The sequence below is a fragment of the Rutilus rutilus genome (assembly GCF_951802725.1).
Source record: "Rutilus rutilus genome assembly, chromosome: 3".
NCBI classification, from domain to species: Eukaryota; Metazoa; Chordata; class Actinopteri; order Cypriniformes; family Leuciscidae; genus Rutilus; species Rutilus rutilus.
The window spans coordinates 7,230,525-7,249,746 of NC_140211.1; the positions used below are offsets into that span (position 1 = coordinate 7,230,525).

The window sequence follows — 19,222 nt, forward strand, 5'->3', positions numbered from 1 at the left end:
CTCCCTATTAAGTCCTATTGTACCGAATTTTGGTTGTAGTTCCACCAGAGTTCCACTGGGGGCGATCGCCCATGAGTGCAAAATGTATGGGAGTCTATGGAGCTAGACGGAGCTCCATTCGTCTCTTTCACCCGATTGCCGTTGAGAAATCTCAGATTCGATAGTAGGTTTTGCAAGTTCAACATGGGTTATAGGTCGAAAGTTGAATGAACGAGTACTTATGTCCTTTCGATTTCTTACAGGTTGAGTTGTTGTTGCCCATAACACGCTAGCGTTCTGCTAATGAACGCTGATTGGTCAGTGAAGGACTGATTACGACCAGAGATACAGCTTGATGGCATCGTGCCATCCGAAGCAGGACCAGAAACAAACAAAACAAAAACTCGTCTAGCACGTGTATTTACCTGTGTCAGCTGTGCTGTCGATGCCTCGAGAGAAAAGAAAGTGCAGAGTGCGAAAGCACCAACGTGACTGAAGGATTGCCATAAAGCAGTATCTCTGGTCGTACGATGTGTATGACGTCACTGACACTTTAAAAGACTTTTTAAAGCAAATAAGTGACTCTAAAAAATCGAACACAGCAATGTGTAATTTCTTTGCATCTCTTTTCGAATACAGCATTCAAATTACTAGACAAAAAATTATATCCTGAGAAAAGTGGATTTTGATGGGTATAGCGCCATAGACCTCCATTCATTCTGCACTCGTCCTGTGAGCGCCCTCATGTGGAACCAGAGTGGAACTGCAACCAGTTCAGAAGCCGGAAGTTTACTGAGAGTGGAAGTTCTCCCCTTATTAGACATTCTCTGCCGTTACACATGCGTTTTCTTTGTCAACTGTTTGCGTTCACTGAAAGTCCCCCTGTGGTGAAAATCCAGCTTTTAATGTTTATATGTCTATGTGGTGTTTTTAATACGCTTTAAGACAAACCATGTGTAAATTCATAAGTCGACACCATTGCTGAGTGTTTTAAAACTGCAGTGAACCAAAGACAGTCTCAAAAACACGCTTTGAAATCGCTGGTGTTTCTGACGTCACAAACTACCTTGTAACCAATCAGATCAACGTGTGATCGTCAACCAGTGGATCTCTGAGCTGAGTGAGTGAGTGGAGGCGGGGCAAAAAAGTATAAATATGTAATTTTGATGATCAAAAATGAGTTTTAAGGGATACAATTATTGATTACAGGGGGACTTTAAGACATAACCGAATGTGTTTATGAGGATATTTTAACATTTTTTGTGTGTATTTGTCTGTTCAAGCGCGAAAAGACGTGGAAGTTCAGTATCGCGCACTGTTCAGTATGAGAGGCAGCTTTTCTGCAGAAATGCTGATATCGTCACATTTTTTCAATTGTAATACTGACATGGTACCAAAGTACCAGTACAGTTCTGAAGACAAAAGCGGATCCAACCCGGTACTAGCAAGGTGTACCTAATAAAGTGGTCAGGAAAGATATTTGTTAAAAATAATCTTTTGTAACATTATAAAGTCTTTACTGTAACTTTTGATTAATTTAATGCATCATTGCATACATATATTTACATTATCATTGGCAGCATTTCCTTTATATTGTTAACACATAAGAGGAATATGGAGCAATACATGGGTGATGCAGAAGTGGGCTGTTGGTCTAAAATTGACAAAAAATGTTGGGAACTGTTTTATAATGTTATTAGTCTTTTGCACTGATGTCAGAAATATAATTTGTTATAAATAATCTGATTTTAGAGTTGAGTTGATTAGTTTCAAATACATTTTTTTTGTGTGTGTGTGAGAAATATTTAATCCAAAAAGAACATTTTGTATACTTTAATGTATATAGTGTAAGTCAAGTAACATATCTGCTCATATCTAAATATAATCTAAAGTTATTTAAAAACTCATTAACTTCTAGGTTGTGTGTGTGTGTGGATGTGGATGTTTGGGGGTTTGCTGATGCTCATTTTCAAGCTTCATTTCCCAGATTGATTTTTTTTTTGCGGGGGGATTTAGACAATAATGCCGCATCAGATGTGCAGACTGCATGAGGAGAGAGAGAGATTTACAACTATGAGTGCAATGAAATATTCTAGAGGTGCTTTGTGGTGTGATGTATAAGGAACTCAAGTAAATCTAGTATTTGAGTCTCGAGCTGCACTGTTAGCTTAAAGCCCCTCTGAAGTGCCGTGGAACGAGCAGCTTTGTATGATGCGTTGACGTAACTTCCACTGAAACAGGAAGCTAAGGCGGGACGTATTGAATGGCTCCTCCCCCTTTCTACTAGCCAATAGTGTTTAGTTTACCTCACAGACTGCAAGTCGTACTTGACAGCACCATGGAAGCGAATCCGAGCGCTGATGATACATTGGATTCAATAGTAGAGTTGTGAATACATTTTAGCTATTTCATTCGTAACCAACGTACAGTTGGAAAACGTAATAAAGCTCGAGCGTTTGAGCAACCGAACACTCGTCTCCAACACATATTGCCCCGTGATCGCTTTGGCCAGGTGGTATTTATAGCATAGGGGGCGGAGCTTTAGATTCTAGAGAGCATTTGATTGGACAGAAGATGTGATGAGAAGTCGAAGCTGCGGTGACGTCATAAAAATCTGTGATCCATTTTAGTGGAAGTGAGAGACTAAGTTTTGAATGCTTATATCTCCTAAATGTGAATTTTGTCATTGTTTTGGAACACACCAGCTTATTCATAACTTTAAGGCTAACATATTCATACTAAAAGCAAAAAAAAAAAAAAAAAAATTACATTTTGATTTCAGGGGGACTTTGACTTCTGTTGCAGGTCGAGCAAACAACCAAACAAATAAATGTGTTAAGTAAAGATGGGAAGTCTAATATTCAAAACAGCATTCTTATCTCAATTAAGGATGTTTTCAGTACAGTTGAGTGTGTTGGTAAAGGATTCGGTCACACCTTTGAAAAACTTCACACACACAAAAGTAAATATGTAATAAGCAAATGTATTTAAGTCACAGGAACACATAGTCGCACAGAGGGCGAGTGTATTTTAAATGATCTTGGCCTGGAAAGACCTTCTACTGTCATCACACTTTACTGTACATTTACCTGTTGGTTGGGGATACTCTTAGGATTTGCCTGTGACGTTTGTTCTGACTGTAATTTGCAGCATGTGGAGTATATGTATATAAGTGTGTGTGTGTGTGTGTATATGTATATATATATATATATATATGGTTTCTTTATAATTTGGACGTGACTGCTGCCATTTGGAATTAAAACGAATGCATTGGCATATTTTACAAATGTCAATTAAAACATCTAATAGTAACATCAGTGATTTGGATGAAGATAAATACTAGTTATTAATGCGATAAATATTTAATAAATATTTTGGCTAATATTATGTACTCAGCTGTTTAACACAATTGTACCATGTTTAAATTTAATCCGCAGATTCAAAAATCAGGATGTTTTTGTCATTATTGCAGTATTTCGTAAGCTAGAAAATTAGACGCGGGATGATTTGAGGAGGGAAAATTCAAGGTAAATGATGTCAAGTCACCTTTATATATATATACATATATATATATTATACAATACAGATTGTTTCAAAACAGCTTTACAGTGATAAACAGGAAAATTATTCAATGATGCAAACATTTTCTGCTCTACAAGAAAATAGTGTCATTGTCCAGCTTAAGTAAGTTCAGTGCTGATTCAGTTCGTTGTAAAGATCATCAATTACTAATTTAGTTAATTTAGTTAATTCTCCTGTAAAAACAAAAAACAGTTCTGCAGAAACAGTGACGTCATTGTTCAGCTCGGTTCAGTCAAATCAATAATATTGTTGAATATCAAGTGTCCCCAACTAAGCAAGCCAGGGGCGACCGTGGCAAGAGCCCAAACTCCATCAGGTGACAGAATGGAGAAAAAAAAACCTTGGGAGAAACCAGTGTCTTGATGATTCAGGCTGCTTTACATGTCAGAAATAAGACTCTGGATCGGTATTCAAATATTTCATCCAGCTACTTTGCGTGAAGATCGGATTCATCATGCCGGTGTGGAGCTGAAGCTGTGCCATAGGCCGATGGCTTCACAGGGGTTGTCTAGACACAGTCTCTGCTGACATTAAGGCCTGCGTTGTGGTCGTGTCTAGGCGCAGGTCCACCATCTGAATCTGGATATGGCTGACTACGGTAAACTCGGGGTAAGGATGAGACAGACAGACTAATATTAGCGTAGATGCCACTCTTCTTACTATGTAACGAGTACATCGGGTGTAGGAAGCGTCCACGGTTCCGGTTGACCTACTTTATGCAGCCTAACAATCATTTAACTGATGTGAACTATAGAAAGATGTTTTTTTTTTAGTCTAGATTTAAACTGAAGAGTGTGTCTGCTTCCCAAAACAAGGCTAGGAAGAATATTCCAGAGTTTTGGTGCTAAATAGGAAAACGATTTCCCGCCTGCAGTCGATTTTGATATTCTAGGTATTATCAACTGGCCGGAATTTTGAGATCGCAATAGACGTGAAGGACTATAATGCGTTAAGAGCTCGCTCAAGTACTGCGGAGCTAAACCATTTAGTGCTCCGTAAGTGATCAGCAAGATTTTAATATTTATACGATGTTTAATTAGGGAGCCAATGCAGTGTTGACAGAACCGGGCTAATATGGTCATTTTTAGAGCATTACAATAATCTAGCCTTGAGGTCATGAACGCATGAACTAACTTTTCCACATTTTTGTCACTGGGGCATACAGTATGTCATAGTTTAGATATTTTTTTAAAGATGGAAGAATGCGGTTTTACAGATGCGTGGCTTTCAAAAGAAAGATTGTTATCAAATAGCACACCCAGTTTCCTAACTGCAACGAGACTAGACAAAGCAGCCATCAACCGCCACAGCAATATCTATTGAATTAATCACTTGGAGATACTTTGGCCTGAAAACTGAAAATGCTTTCTTGTCTTCTTTCCCATGCTACCTGGGGTTTTGTAAGGCACTATTCTCTGTTAGCAGCTTTGAAAAAATGTGTGTTGAGAAAATGCCATAAAAGTGTATTGAATGAGAATTAGTATCATTTATACCTGTTGTACCAATTAGAGATGACTTCTGGTCCTGTGTCTCACACTGATGCCATATTGAATCCTTTTGCTGTGAGGATTGAGGACTTGCAGTCTTTACAATGACATGTACTGTATGAAGGTCGTAGTTCATGCTATTTTCACAAGTTTTTCTATCCACGTTGTTTCTGATCAATGTAAACCTGATAAACCTGATAAACCTGAACTGGGCAGTGGATTTCTGGTTCTCAGCATTTGCAACGACAAGAACTATGACTCTCTTCTTTGTGCCTCAAATATAAAACACGTGTGTGTGTGTGTGTGTGTGTGTGTGTACTTGTACAACTATCTTTGTGAGGACCAGTTTGAGTTTTAGACCATTGGAGTGAGGACAAAGAGAGTAAAGTGAGGACATTTTTGGCCTGTTTGAGGGTCAACACTTGGTTTTAGGGATAAGGTTATAATGAGGTTAAGGGTAGGTTTAGGGTCAGGGTTCGGGTTAGGCACTTAGTTGGGTAAGGTTAGAGATTGCATTGTGTCAATGAATGTCCTCATAAAGATAGATGTACAAGGAATGTGTGTGTGTTTCCTGATTAAAGAAAACGCTGTACTTATTCTTTATTTACCCTTGCATTGCAAACCAGCAGAGACGGTCCAATATGTGTGCGGCCCTTCATCCACGATAGAGGCGGGATGGAGTTACAAAGACACTTGAAGGCAAGCCTGCAAAAGCCAATAACACCTGCTATGCTTCGGTACTCAGGGAAGGCTCAGCATCGCGATGTCTGTCAGCCATCGCGATGGACAATGGCATCGTCTATCGGCCCAACCCTAGCTATGCTAGCTGTTAATTTGAACTGAAACAGATAAGATACAGTGGTCCCAGGGCCACCACTCATTTATGCTGAAATTATTATATTAATAATTACATTTGTTTTACAGTGAATGTCAGACCTAACGCGTCCATCTGTCCCAGACATCTATAGCGTTGCACGCCTGTCTGGCCGCTCCTCACGTCACTGCTGGATTGGTCACACAAGCTTGGCTATATCACAGTAACTCGACACGTTCTCCAGAGACTGTCTTTCCACAGTTCCTCAATAGATCCACTCAGCACTGTAGGATCACAGCTTGACTCTTGGTGATTTCCCCCAAAAGCCGCATTTTGATTTCAACAAAAAAGCACAGATCGGATTCTAATCTCCTTGCCTTCACCTCGACTCTGGCTTTGTGTGGCTTGAATGACAGGGAATGATTGAGAATCTGTTGAGGTATTACTGGCCTTAGTGTACAGCTAAAGGGATTATTTGTTACTTTCAAGGAAGATGATGATTTCTTTTAGATTGTCAGTGTGGTCAGGCACTGATGTGTGGGTGATGGATACCTTGCTGTTCCAGTTCAGCAGGTTTTGTTCTGCATTTCATATGCTGATGTTAAACTGTTTATATATCAGCTGCCACTCACCCTGCACTGATGACATATTTTTGTAGGTAAACACAGAAGTCCAGCCTGGGTCACTTGACTTGTTTTTTTGATTATTGAAGAAAATAAGCTCCGTGAACAACAAGAGTATATTATTTATCGAAATATCTTGAGCTTGTGTTAACCCCAGAACTTTTTTTAGGCATTTAAAGAGTGTTATGTGGTAGAAATAAACAAGAATGAATTAGACTAATAGAACATATAAATATACAAAAATAGAATTGTTTTTGTTTGTTTGGTGAGTAATGCATCTGAATTCTCCTTTGATGTCATCAGGAATGTGAATATTTTTATTTTTATTTTTACCCTACTCTGGTGCGGATGCACAGCACGTTTTTAAAGTTCATGACCAAATCTAAAATTAGAACTGGGATTATAACACGCTTTTATAATGTGACGTCTTTTCTCTCAAACTGGTGTTGCATACTTGAGTGCATGCTGGGAGGTGGATGATTGCGTTGGTGATTCGGGTCTTCCTCTGCCTCTAATTTTCTCTTCCTTTCTATCTTTTCTAACAGGAAAAAACACTCAACCAAACTTTCCAATGTAAACACATTCCATTTATATGTCTACCTAATAAATGAAGTGTCTTGTTGAGCCCTATATGTCCTATTCTGAGACGAATGATAATCCTTTCTTCGCTTTGCTTTTTACTCATCTCCCCTTTCATGCCAACAGAGCTTTGAATACTATCAAATGTCTTCCTGTATCATTAATATCCCAATATTCCTGCCATATTTTTTTGAGTTTGATCTTTTATGATTGCTTTAGCCTCAGTTTTACTTAATGCAATCTGCTGATCTACTGTTGGTGATGTAAGAGATTGTTTAGCCAACATATCCACTTATTCATTTCCTTTCACACCAACCGTGGGGGGTGGCAAGTTTTTTCTTTTCTTTTTTTACATCATTGTGTAAAACACACACAATATTGTGATTGTGAAAACATTTGCTAACTAAACATAATTTTACTAGGATTAGTGACAATGTTACAATGTTTACATGGTACAGTGACTGATAGGTTACTGTTTTTATTATTGCTTGACACAAATTTCACAATTTCAATTCTTGTGATATGATTCCGATCTTGATTTTAAATATGGATTCATTTGGATACATATTAGGTACAGTAGATGCATGTAAATTTTTCTCAAAAGAAAAGATCTCACCTAATGTTATACAGAGAGAGCACTGTCAGCTGGTATTATTATTAAAGGTTAAAAATAACTCCAAAAAATATGTTATATAACGTTATAATATTTAATGATATAAGAAAAAATACAATAAATATGTAATATAGTGCACATATTTAGCAAAATAGCTACTCCTCTCTATAGCACATTTTTCTAGCCAACTAACGTGCTATGGTCATTAAATTACTTTCCTGAGGTAAATGTAAGGTTACGTTCTCCAGCTGTTTTATTGACCTCTTTCCGCGGTTAAAAAAACACTGATTGATCGAAATTATGTGTGAGGCATATACATTTCATTAAGTTGTACTGTCTCTTTCAACACACCCATTGTTCATTCGTCTTTATTTACTAGATGATCGGTTCACGTGCCGCTTGAACTGAGGCGCTAAAACGATCTGTCACATCACGTCACATTTACAAGTGCCAAAACGGTATTTATTGTTTGAATTTCAAAATAAAATTGACCGAATTTGAGAGCTGAGAATTTGTTTCACATCAAAAGGAACCTGCTCTGTTTTGTCTGTCGGTGTCATTGTTCTCTTTGCTTCCCGATTGTTCTGTGCGTGAGTAAATGGATGTGTGGCGTGTGAAAGGTGTCAATTGCGCGAGTTTCACGCTGAATGCGTGAGAGTTGGCAGCCCTGCATTTCAACCTGAATTGCCGCAACTAGAGATGTTTTGAAAGCCCCTAATTTACACTCTCTGTGTTATTTTAGATTTAATTCTACACATTTTCACCAGCCAGAGGGTGCGGTTTACACTAGCAGTGTAAATCCCTTGAAATTCAACACCAGAAAATTTACTCTAAGACTCCTTAACCCTTAAACAGGCAAGAGTTCATTTCATGTCATTTTTTTTTTTATATATCATCTGGATTTAAGTAAAACATATCCTAAAGAATTTTTGAAATATTTGATATATTTTGGATTTTATGAGTTGTGACTCCAACTTCACGTTGCCTGATTAGGGTATAAAAAAAAAAGGACCAAGTCATTAGTCTGTTAACTGTTACTGGCCCACTTGCCACTGCATGTTTAAAACAATTATATCCTATACTTCACCTGATCTAATGTTGACAAATTATATATCATATATATATATATATATATATATATATATATATATATAATGGAAGTAGGAAGTAGGTGTATATATATATATATATATATATATATAATGGAAATATACAGCTGGAAGTAGGCATTGCCATGGGATGCTCAATCTCGCCCATCCTGTTCGTCGCAGCCTTTGAGATCATCCTCATAGGGGCTAGGAAGATGGTCGGAGGAGTGAAACTGCCGTCAGGACAAAGGCTACCAGCAGTTAGAGGTTACATGGATGATATCACCACCATACTCCGGACAGCAGCATGCACAACAAGACTGCTGAAGAGGATCGACGAGCTTGTGGGCTGGGCGAGGATGAAGATCAAACCCCCCAAGTCACGTAGTTTGTCGATCAAGAAAGGAGTCAGGAATGACAACACCATCTTTGTCGCAGGCGGTGAGAATATCCCATTGCTGACAGATCAACCGGTTCGTAGCCTGGGTCGTACCTACACAGCAGAGCTCTCAGACAGGCAGATGGGGGAGACGGTGAGGAAGCAGCTCGCAGATGGCCTGGCCAAGATCAATCAAAGCCAACTCCCCGGAAAGTACAAAGTTTGGTGTTACCAGGCAATACTGCACCAAAGGGTGATGTGGCCACTGAAGATGAGCGAAATCCCCTCATCAGTGGTAAACAAGATGGATGGGCTGGCAAACTCGTTCATCAGGAAGTGGCTGGGACTACCAAGATGCTTCTCGGAGGTAGGCCTCTTCGGGAGGAACACGCTACAACTACCACTGCGATCCATCAGCGTGGGATACAAGCAAGAGAAGGCTCGGCTGGTGCTGGAGCTGAGGGAATCCACTGACCAGCTGGTGAGAGCAGCGGGCACCCAGATAAGAACGGGAAGAAAGTGGAAAGCCCAAGAAGAGGTCGACAAGGCAATCGGCAGGCTGAAGCACCGCGAGGTGGTCGGCAGAGTCCAGGAGGGTCGAGCAGGCCTTGGGAGGGGCGATATTCCCTTGTTCTGGTCAAAGGCTTCCAAAGAAGACCGAAAAGCCATGGTGGTGGCGGAAGTGGCAAAAACTGAGCACGAACGCCTTAACATCAAAGCGGTGTCCCAGGGCCAGCAAGGACGTTGGACGGCATGGGAAGGTCTCACTGACAGGTCCATGTCATGGTCCGACCTATGGAAGATCCCCCAAGCTAGGCTCAGCTTCCTGATCAGAGCAACCTATGACACCTTGCCTTGTCCCCGAAACCTCCATCAATGGTTTGGTGCCGAAGAGACCTGTTCCCTTTGTAACACCAGCAACACAAGCCTCCAGCATATCCTGTCGGGCTGCACGACAGCATTGTGCCAAGGCCGCTACATGTGGCGACATGACCAAGTACTGAAGAAGCTGGCAGAGGTGTCAGAGTCATGCAGAAAGGAGGCAAACAGCAGACCTTCCGCTCGAGGACGACATTCCATCCAGTTTGCGAGGGCTGGAGAGAGTGTCAGACCCTCCCGCCAGAGAGATATAGCAAGGCTCCTCTCACCGGGAAGTGAGTGGGCCATGAGGGTCGACTTGGGAAAGCAGCTCCAGTTCCCCAGGGAGATAGTGGAAACATCCCTGCGGCCAGACCTCGTCATGTGGTCAGAGGCTTGCAAGACCGTCCTCCTTGTGGAACTCACTGTACCATGGGAGGGAGGTGTGGAGGCTGCGTATGAGCGGAAGCGAGCCAAGTACTCTGATCTGGCGGCAGAGTGCAGGGAGGCAGGCTGGAAAGCCGTTATCTGCCCTGTGGAAGTGGGGTGTAGGGGCTTCGTAGGTTCCTCAACCGCTCGCCTACTCCGCGACATGGGATGCACAGGAGCGAGTCATCGGAAAGCCATGAAAGAGCTGGCAGAGGAGGCAGAGAAAGGCAGCTTCTGGCTGTGGCTAAGGAGGAAGGAGAAGGGTTGGGGGGCAAATAACTAGGGCATCAGCAGGGGGTGGCAGGGAGAGATCCCTGCCATCGCTCCGCCACCACGAGACGTACTGGGGTTAAAGGAGCGAAACGTCGATGAGTGGTGGTCCCCAGCTGATGACCCGTTCAGGCTCACAGAAGTGTTCAGTGAGGTGTCACGGCACACCAGTTCAAAAGGCACCGGAGGAGGTGCGTCAGGCAGCGATGTCCAGCAGGAAAACCAACACCTGTATTTTGATATATATATCATTCAAGCTTACGAACTCAAGATTCAGCCTGTGAAAACCGTTTAAAATCGGACCTTGCGTTACCATAAAAATGGTACTTTGAATTCTTTTAGCGAGCTCCTCACCTAGTGGGTGGTGTCAGGTTTCTTATTACAAAATTTCCAGTTTATTCCATTTTATTTCTCATGGAAGTTTTGAAAACAATTTTGTGGGTTTTATCACTTGTCTCAGAATCTGAAGAGTTTTCTGGTATCTGCTCTATTACTTGCATCCTCTTTTCTCTACTCTCATTTACCGTAAAATGAGCTAGGTGTGAAGCCCTGAAAGAAAATATCCAGTTAAAAATACTAAGATATAGTCACCTAGACATGCTAATATCAGTTTAACCTGTAACTTTTATAATCTGTAAAAAAAAAAAAAATTACCTCAAAATACAAAGATGGCCAAAATTAGGGTTAATCCCTTTTTTATACCCTAAACAGGCAACGTAACTTCAAATACATTTCAAAATGTGCTAAATAACTTGAACAGCATATTAATTCATTTTCTTCATCAGCACCTTAAGGCAATGTTTACAATTAATGTTAGCAGTATTATTATTATTATTTTTCCAGAAGAAAAGTAATTTTAATGTATATTTACTTCCCTCAAAATCTGAATGTCCTGCACCACCGGTAGCCATGTTGGATTTAGGTCAGGCTGACTAACTGATCACTAAAAACTTGAAGCAAATCATGCTGTGATAAATGATAAAAGGATTTGATGAAAAAATCGTTCTTATAAAAACTATGTACACGTTGCCTGGTTTAGGGTTAACACCAGGATTTCAACACTGTAGAATTTGCTGTCTCATGTTCTGCTGTAACTTTCTGGATTATTAGTCAGCACAGTTAAAGAGCGCCATCTAACAGCACGTCTCTCCTCGAATCAATGGCATAGTTTGAGGTATCATTGGTGGTGGTTGAGGAGATTCCCCCTTCCATGTAAAGCGCTTTGAGTGTTGAGAAAAGCGCTATATGAATATAATATATTATTATTATTATAATGTCCGTGGCACCAAAATTGAACAGGTTTAAAGGTTTGCTGCAAATCCTTAACTTCAAGTATGAAGAATAATAGTGAGGCCTGAGCAAACCACACTAAAATGACTTGCTGCACCTCTTTTCTTATGAGCTTTTACTATGTGCTGAAACATGATCCTGAATGGTCCAGCACTGGACCTCTAAGGAACATTGCACTCTTGTCGTTGGTGATGGTTTATATTACCATTGGAAAAAGAAGCCCAGACAGCTGGTCGCTGTTGAACTCTGACCTGCGGTATTTGTTTGCATCTGTATTTTAACCCTGATGTTGGGTTCAGTAAAACTCATATCGGTCATGAAAAACAGCACTTGTGCTTATTAATAGTGCAAAAATGGTGTGTGTTGTGTGCAAATTTAAAAAAGTGCCCACCACCCATTGCACCCCACTTCATCCAAACTGTGATTTTTGTGTGTAGCAACCATTTCATTGACAATTGAACGGCTGTAAATTCTGCAAACAGTCCAAACTGCAATAAAATCATAAAACTAGAAGCAGCTGGTAGCAGTTTTTTCATTATATTAGTCAATGTTTTGTGTTGCTAATCTTGGACTAGCTTTTCTAGTGCGATATGTTTAAAATGGAAGTCATGTCATTTAATTGTCTTGGCTTATTTTATTGTCGATTGGCATCAGAAGCGAAATCCTTTTTGTAATGCTATTGCTAATTAAACTACAGTAGTATCAGGGCTTGATCAGTGGAAATAAAGGCAGGTTGTGTAGAAGTGCCATTCGATATGGTGAGAGAGAAAGGGAAAGCGAGATGAGATAACTGTAATTAGAAGCCGAAGGAAGAGGTGGCCCTGACTCGTATGGAAGATATCCAAGACTTTGTTAGCACTAGACAGGCAACAACGTTAGAATGCATACGTGACACCTGTCCAGTCGTAGCTCTAGGTTTGCTCATTTTCTTTGTGTTTTCATGACCAAAAACCATTACAAGCTACTTTGCAATTTGAGATCCAACTTGTCAACCAAACCAATTTTTTGCACTATCAACCAATTTCTGTGCTGAGGAATTTGTTGGGAGTTTTTTGCTGAAGAGAGAGAAGACTTGGTGTTCTGGATGTGTGTTAAACAAGAGTAATGTACACTGTTGTGATTTCCCATTCTTCTCTTTTGCAGTGAAAGAACCTGGAGATGTCTCAGAAGAAGATATTCCTGGTGTTGATTGCACTCAGTACTGTCAGCTTGCTTCTGCACCATGGGGGTCACTTGAACTTGTAAGAGCCGCTGCTTTCATTTGTCCTTATCACGTTCCTAGTGATGCATCACCATGATTTTTTTTTTCAATAATAAAAATTAGGTAATTGGTTAATTTAACTGCATTCAGAGTATCATGTTCTCAGTGGATAAATTAAACCAGTTTTAGTAATGTTCTCTCAGTATTTCAGCTGAGAATTTAAATTTGACACATTGCCAAATTGTTTTATCAAACTGAAGTATGAACACACATGACATGTTTACTCCTTGTTGTTTATCCACGTTTTGTGCAAGTATCATCGAAGAAGCGCTAATTAAAAGTGACTTTTTTTGGTCAATGATTTTTGGCAAAACTATTTCGACCGAATCAGAAAATCTGGTTTTTGTTTCAACAAAACAATTTTTGGTTGCCAAAATTTGAGACTATCACTACTCATTCCTCACTTCTGCCACATTTGTTTTTGGTCTTTTGGTCTATTAATTTGCTTCCTGCTTTACCTTGCTGGTTTAGCTGCTTGGCCAACTGGTCTCCCAACTTGACCAGTTGACAAGTTCCCAAAATACCTTTAAAACCAGCAAACCTGACCCAGATGAAACCAGCCTGGTGGTCAGCTAAAACCAGTAAACCATCTTACGCTTAAAGGTGGCTTAAAAACCCTACTGATAAAACCTCAAGATGATTTTATTAGTAGGGTTTTTTGTTTGTTTTTGCATTACCATTCTTCTTATCTTTCCACATTGATTTTCAAAGCTGACTGCATTGATTTTCCATTTCTTATTGCAGGACGTTGGAGGCATTCTGGTTGGGATGTCCATCCTCCACAATCTCCTCCACCCAGCGCAGCAGTGGACCTGCTAAACACACCAGTATAGCCTTCTTGAAGACTCATAAAACCGCCAGCTCCACTGTGCAGAACATCCTCTTTCGTTTTGCAGAACGCAACAACCTCACAGTGGCGCTGCCCATTACCACCTGTGACCACCAGTTCTGCTACCCTCGGCCGTTCAGTTCCCACTTTGTTCACCCGCACACCACGCCACCTGACATAATTACCAACCACTTACGATTCAGTCGGGCTGAACTACGACGCCTCATGCCCAACAACACTATGTACATCACTATATTGCGGGAACCGGGAGCGATGTTTGAGTCTCTTTTTACCTACTTCAATCAGCACTGTCTTAGCTTTAAACGTGTCCCAAATGGCTCCTTAGAGACTTTTCTGGACCACCCTTGGAGGTACTATCGTCCAGAAGAGAAGGATTCGATGTATGCAAGAAATACACTGACTTTTGACCTAGGTGGTGATAAGGACCGGCCATATTCGGAAGCGGCGGGGTATGCAAAACGATTTGCTGCAAAGTTGGAGCGGGTGTTCTCGTTGGTTATGATCGCGGAATACTTTGACGAATCGTTGGTGCTGCTACGCCGCTTGTTGTCTTGGGATCTCGATGATGTTTTGTATGTCAGTCTCAACATGCGCACACCTGACTCCAAGAGCAGCCTTTCCAGCCAAAATATAGCCAAAATCAGAGCCTGGAACACAATAGATTCTGTACTGTACGATTACTTCAATGCTTCGTTGTGGCGGCAGCTGAGAGCATTGGGACTAGCATGTGTCGAGCGAGAAGTCCTGCTGTTGCGACAGTCTCGTGACCGACTTGTCCGTAGCTGTTTCGGGGGAAATTTGCCACCTCTTCGCTCTGCTGCACAGATCACAAATAAGGAATTACGGCCTTGGCAGCCAAGTGGCAAAGTGGCGATCGTTGGGTACGATCTACCAGTTAACGTAACACAAAAAGGCCCCATCCCTCCGCAAGACAAGTGTCTAAAGATGATAATGCCAGAAGTGCAGTACACGCGGCTATTGCTACGCTCAGAGTCTCTACGTTATCGGAAGCGGTTTCCGTTACGGAGCTACCAGAAGACTTCACAATTTGTGGGACAAGTTCGGGCACACAGAGAGTTCCCAGCTCCGAGTCTGAGAACTGAGAGCAACAAAGAAGCGCTACGGCTTTCCCAATGACCAATGTGAAAGGATAGTCAAACTTCTTTCCTTTTATTCCCACTCCTTGTTTTGGACTGCAGCTAAATGTCCATGAGTTGTTGGAATTACTTGAAAGCTTGAGGTCATACCTCATTTTTATTAGATGTGAGCACAACCAAACGCACGCTCACAACTCTTGTTCTATAAGTTAGAGACACCATTGTTTCATTGTTGTAAAAACACAGATTTAATTGTAAAAAGGTGAAGGAAAATATATATTGAAGTCTAAAAGCCTGACATCTGGAATGTCTCAATCTCTCAAGGACTATCTCTCCATATATACCATCATCACTCACTGTTTGTAAATAAGCAATCAGCTTCAGATGGTACCTGGTTTCATATGGTTTTTAGCTAGTTAAAGCTAATCTTTTATGGTCATAGCTGGTCTAGATGGTTGATCTGCTGTATTACTGTATTTGGGTTAACCTGGTAGATCATCTTGGTCAAAGTTGGTTAGACCACCTTGATAGACTCCCAGAAACAAACCAGCTTGGCATGACCTTGAATTTTCAACAGGGTTTCAGAATTTATCTTTTCTGTATTGGCGTTAAGACATTTGAGTTGAGTATTGGTTAGGCTTCCTTTTACCGACATCGCTCCGTTTAAGTGTGAACATTTACACACTCATCAGCATAATGACAGCTGCTCCTGAGCCACAAATTGCCATAACCTACTCTTCAGTTGTGGTAAAAAAAACCTAGCATCTATAGCTATTCTACTCTTTTTGAGCAATGATTGGGTTACACAGCCCATTTTTATGAGGCCACTACTGAACAAGCCAGAGAGCTTCAGCCCTGACTAAAAGCTGGGAATGGCGACAAGACAATTCATCTACATGGACAGTGACCGAAAAATCGCTATATGTTCTCAGCCAGAGTGAGCATTGTGTTAGTTTCATCCTTGTGTGTTTTTCGGGATAATGTTTTATAGTGCAGTGCACTTGCAAATGCGTAACTTGTATGTAATCAAATTAGAGTAGGGAATAGAGCTCAAAATTGTCAGTTTAAGACATACTCTACACAGGCAAGTAAACTCGATTTTAACAGATTGCCTGTGTTCACATACTTGTGTAGAGTATGTTTCTGGCCTAACTTTTCCTTTTTGGATCTTCGCTTAAAGGCACTGTGATGTAGAGCTACTCGGTGGTGACCGACTGAATGGTGGCCACCTTCATAAAGAGTCGTGCCAGTGGAATGTAAAAACAGTCCTTTGACTGTCTTTGTACTTAAAACAACACTGCATCACTTTCATTTAGGCCAGTGTTTCTCAACTGGTTTGCTTTTGCAGCATAGGAGTGACTTTGAAATAATTTTGCTCCAAATTACCATGGAGTCTGACCGGATGCATTAAATCAGACCTGCGACCAACCAGTTGGGAACCATTGGTTTAGGACAGTGTTTCCCAATCCTGTACTTATAGGCACCCCAACACTAGTGCCTAAATCAAGCACACCTAAATCAACTCGTCAGCTAATTAGTAGAGACTCCTTAGACCTGAAATGGATGGGTCAGATAAGGGAGACATTCAAAATGTTGGGGCGCCTCCAGGAACAGGGTTGGGAAATGTTGGTTTAGGCAACCAAATAGAAACTGAATACCTCTGAAAGGACAGCCTCTTACAGAAGGTTGTTTCTAATATTGGTTTATTTGCCATTCAAAGCCTTTGCTGCAAGGTTTGTTCAGTAGAAATATGTTTTTGATTAAGCTAAATTTCATTGTGGGTGAAGTCATAATTTTCATCTTTCATTTGGTAAAATCTCGCTATCTTATTTTACGTACTGTACTTTTTAGAAAATAGCATTTGGAGCAATATAGCAATGGCATGTATGCCATAACGTTAATAAGTATACTAGTCAAATGGAGGTATAAAGATCAAAACATAATGAGTCTTGAAACAATTGTCCACCCATAAACCAGCTCCTGTTTTTAGGAGTCCTGGTTCATATTTGAAGAAATACTGTTGGTGTCTGTTACATAAAGTCTGGATCTACGAATCCCAAAAGCCAACATTCTCATTTCTTCATGTTTCAAAATTAGAAATACCTCAGATGATAAATTAATACTGCTGTTAGTGGAAGCGTCTCGGTCCTTAAAGACTGTCAAGACATTAGAGATGTAGAAAGTGCTCTTTGTATATAATGTACTTTCTATTGTACATGAACAACTGTGAGTTAAAATTTAAACTCAAAACACACAACTCGTTCGTCATTCTTGTTTGGGTTAGAAAACCTCTTGATAGATGACACTGGAGACCATTAAATGGACTTTTGTCATCTCTGATGTATTTTAAGAGAAATTAGAAGTAAAGCATTTACTGTACCACAATTTACTGTATACAAAGTTACCTGCTGTGCAATTGCAACCGGAAGACCTTTTTTATACTTCTGCGTCGAACTCACGGCGTAGCTCCGTCGTAGGCTGTGTGTAGCGCGCGTACCCTGACGTGCACCTCTCCAAAAATGTAACAACGCGTCAAGGCCTATTTATACTTCTGCGTCGAACTGCCGCCGTAGCTACGTCGTAGGCTGTGTGTAGCGCGCGTACCCTACGGCGTAACCTGACGTGCACCTCTCCAAAAATGTAACAACGCGTCAATTCTACGCGGACGCCAGCGCTGTGATTGGTCTGCCAGAACCCCTCCCTCGGGGTTTCACATGCTCCCTAGGTGCGCGTCAACGCGGACAACAACACAGAAGTATAAATTAAAACCAACACGTTGCCTACGGCGTATAGGCTCCGGCGTAGGTCCGACGCAGAAGTATAATGAGGCCTTTAGTTCTACGCGGACGCAAGCGTTGTGATTGGTCTGCTAGAACCGCTCCCTCGGGTTTCACACGCTCCCTCTGCATGTGTAATTCAAGCGGCAACCTCCCTGTCTCTCTCTTGAAACCAACACGGAAGTGAATTAAACGGCAATTCATCAACTGGCCGCTTGAGGCTGGCTGCAAAAGTGAGTCAAATCAAAGTATGTAAGTAAGTATGGTGTAATCGCGCGTCAACGTGGACAACGACGCAGAAGTATAAATGAAAACCAACGGCGTAGAGGCTCTGCCGTAGGTCCGACGCAGAAGTCTAAATCAGCCTTAAGTGAGATTTTCATGCTTTTTTGTGCTGGGTGGTGAGATGACAATAGATGCTATTCTGTCAAAATCATTTTTTCATACTCTATTTATTTATTTAACTGCTACATTTTCAGTGACCTTTTAGGGGCTTTAAATAAGATGCTTCTGACAATCAGGGGTTTGCTTCTGAAGCTGTGTGATGAAAGATGTGAAAACATTGACCATTAAAACTGAAACTGGAAAAACAACATCCTTCAGACTCACGTGCTTCATTCCAATCATCTACATTTCTATATTTCAAAAATGTTGACTGACAAGGACCAACCATTGAGTTGGAAGGGAAAGGGCTGTGAAAAATCAGCTGGCTGACACGAATACATTTTTCAATTCATCAAGTAGAACAAGTCTAAAATACCATGTTTTTGTGCTATTTTGAGTGATGAATTATTACATTTTCATAAATGAGCATCCTAAATGAACGTCAACTTGCCCTTCGGTCATTTTTGACCAAAAACTGTTACAAAGTTTGGTAAAGGTTTTGGCACTTTGCTATGTGACCATGCATAAAAATCATGAACATGATTAGAAAAGATTAAATGGCTCTGAATAAAATCACATTTGTTCTCCTCTTAGTCAAAAATAACCGCAATGGAAACGAATGGGAAACACATTTCATCTAGTGGACACGTTTGGTACTGCGTCCAAACAAAATCGTATATATTTTATATATATATAAAAAAGTATAACAATAAACGTAAATAGTTCTATACGTAAAATTTGTTTTTTCAAACTTGTCTTGAAAAAGAGACCAAACTTCAGTCTGTGCTCCAAACCATTCACAAGTTATGACAGTTTTAGTTGGACATTTCATTTTCAGGTCTATGCTCAAAAAGTGTATAAA

General features: G+C 40.7%; 1 protein-coding gene across 1 annotated transcript in view; it reads left to right on the forward strand.

Annotated features, from left to right (window-relative positions):
• Nucleotides 1-18,561, forward strand: part of gal3st3 (galactose-3-O-sulfotransferase 3) — a 35,872-nt gene extending 17,311 nt beyond the window's left edge. Inside the window, exons 2-3 of the mRNA XM_084403577.1 lie at nucleotides 13,135-13,232; nucleotides 13,997-18,561. Of these exons, the coding sequence (XP_084259703.1) occupies nucleotides 13,150-13,232; nucleotides 13,997-15,239 (1,326 nt within the window). The 5' untranslated portion in view covers nucleotides 13,135-13,149 and the 3' untranslated portion in view covers nucleotides 15,240-18,561. The remainder of the gene's footprint in view (nucleotides 1-13,134; nucleotides 13,233-13,996) is intronic.
• The last annotated feature ends 661 nt before the right edge of the window (nucleotides 18,562-19,222 follow it).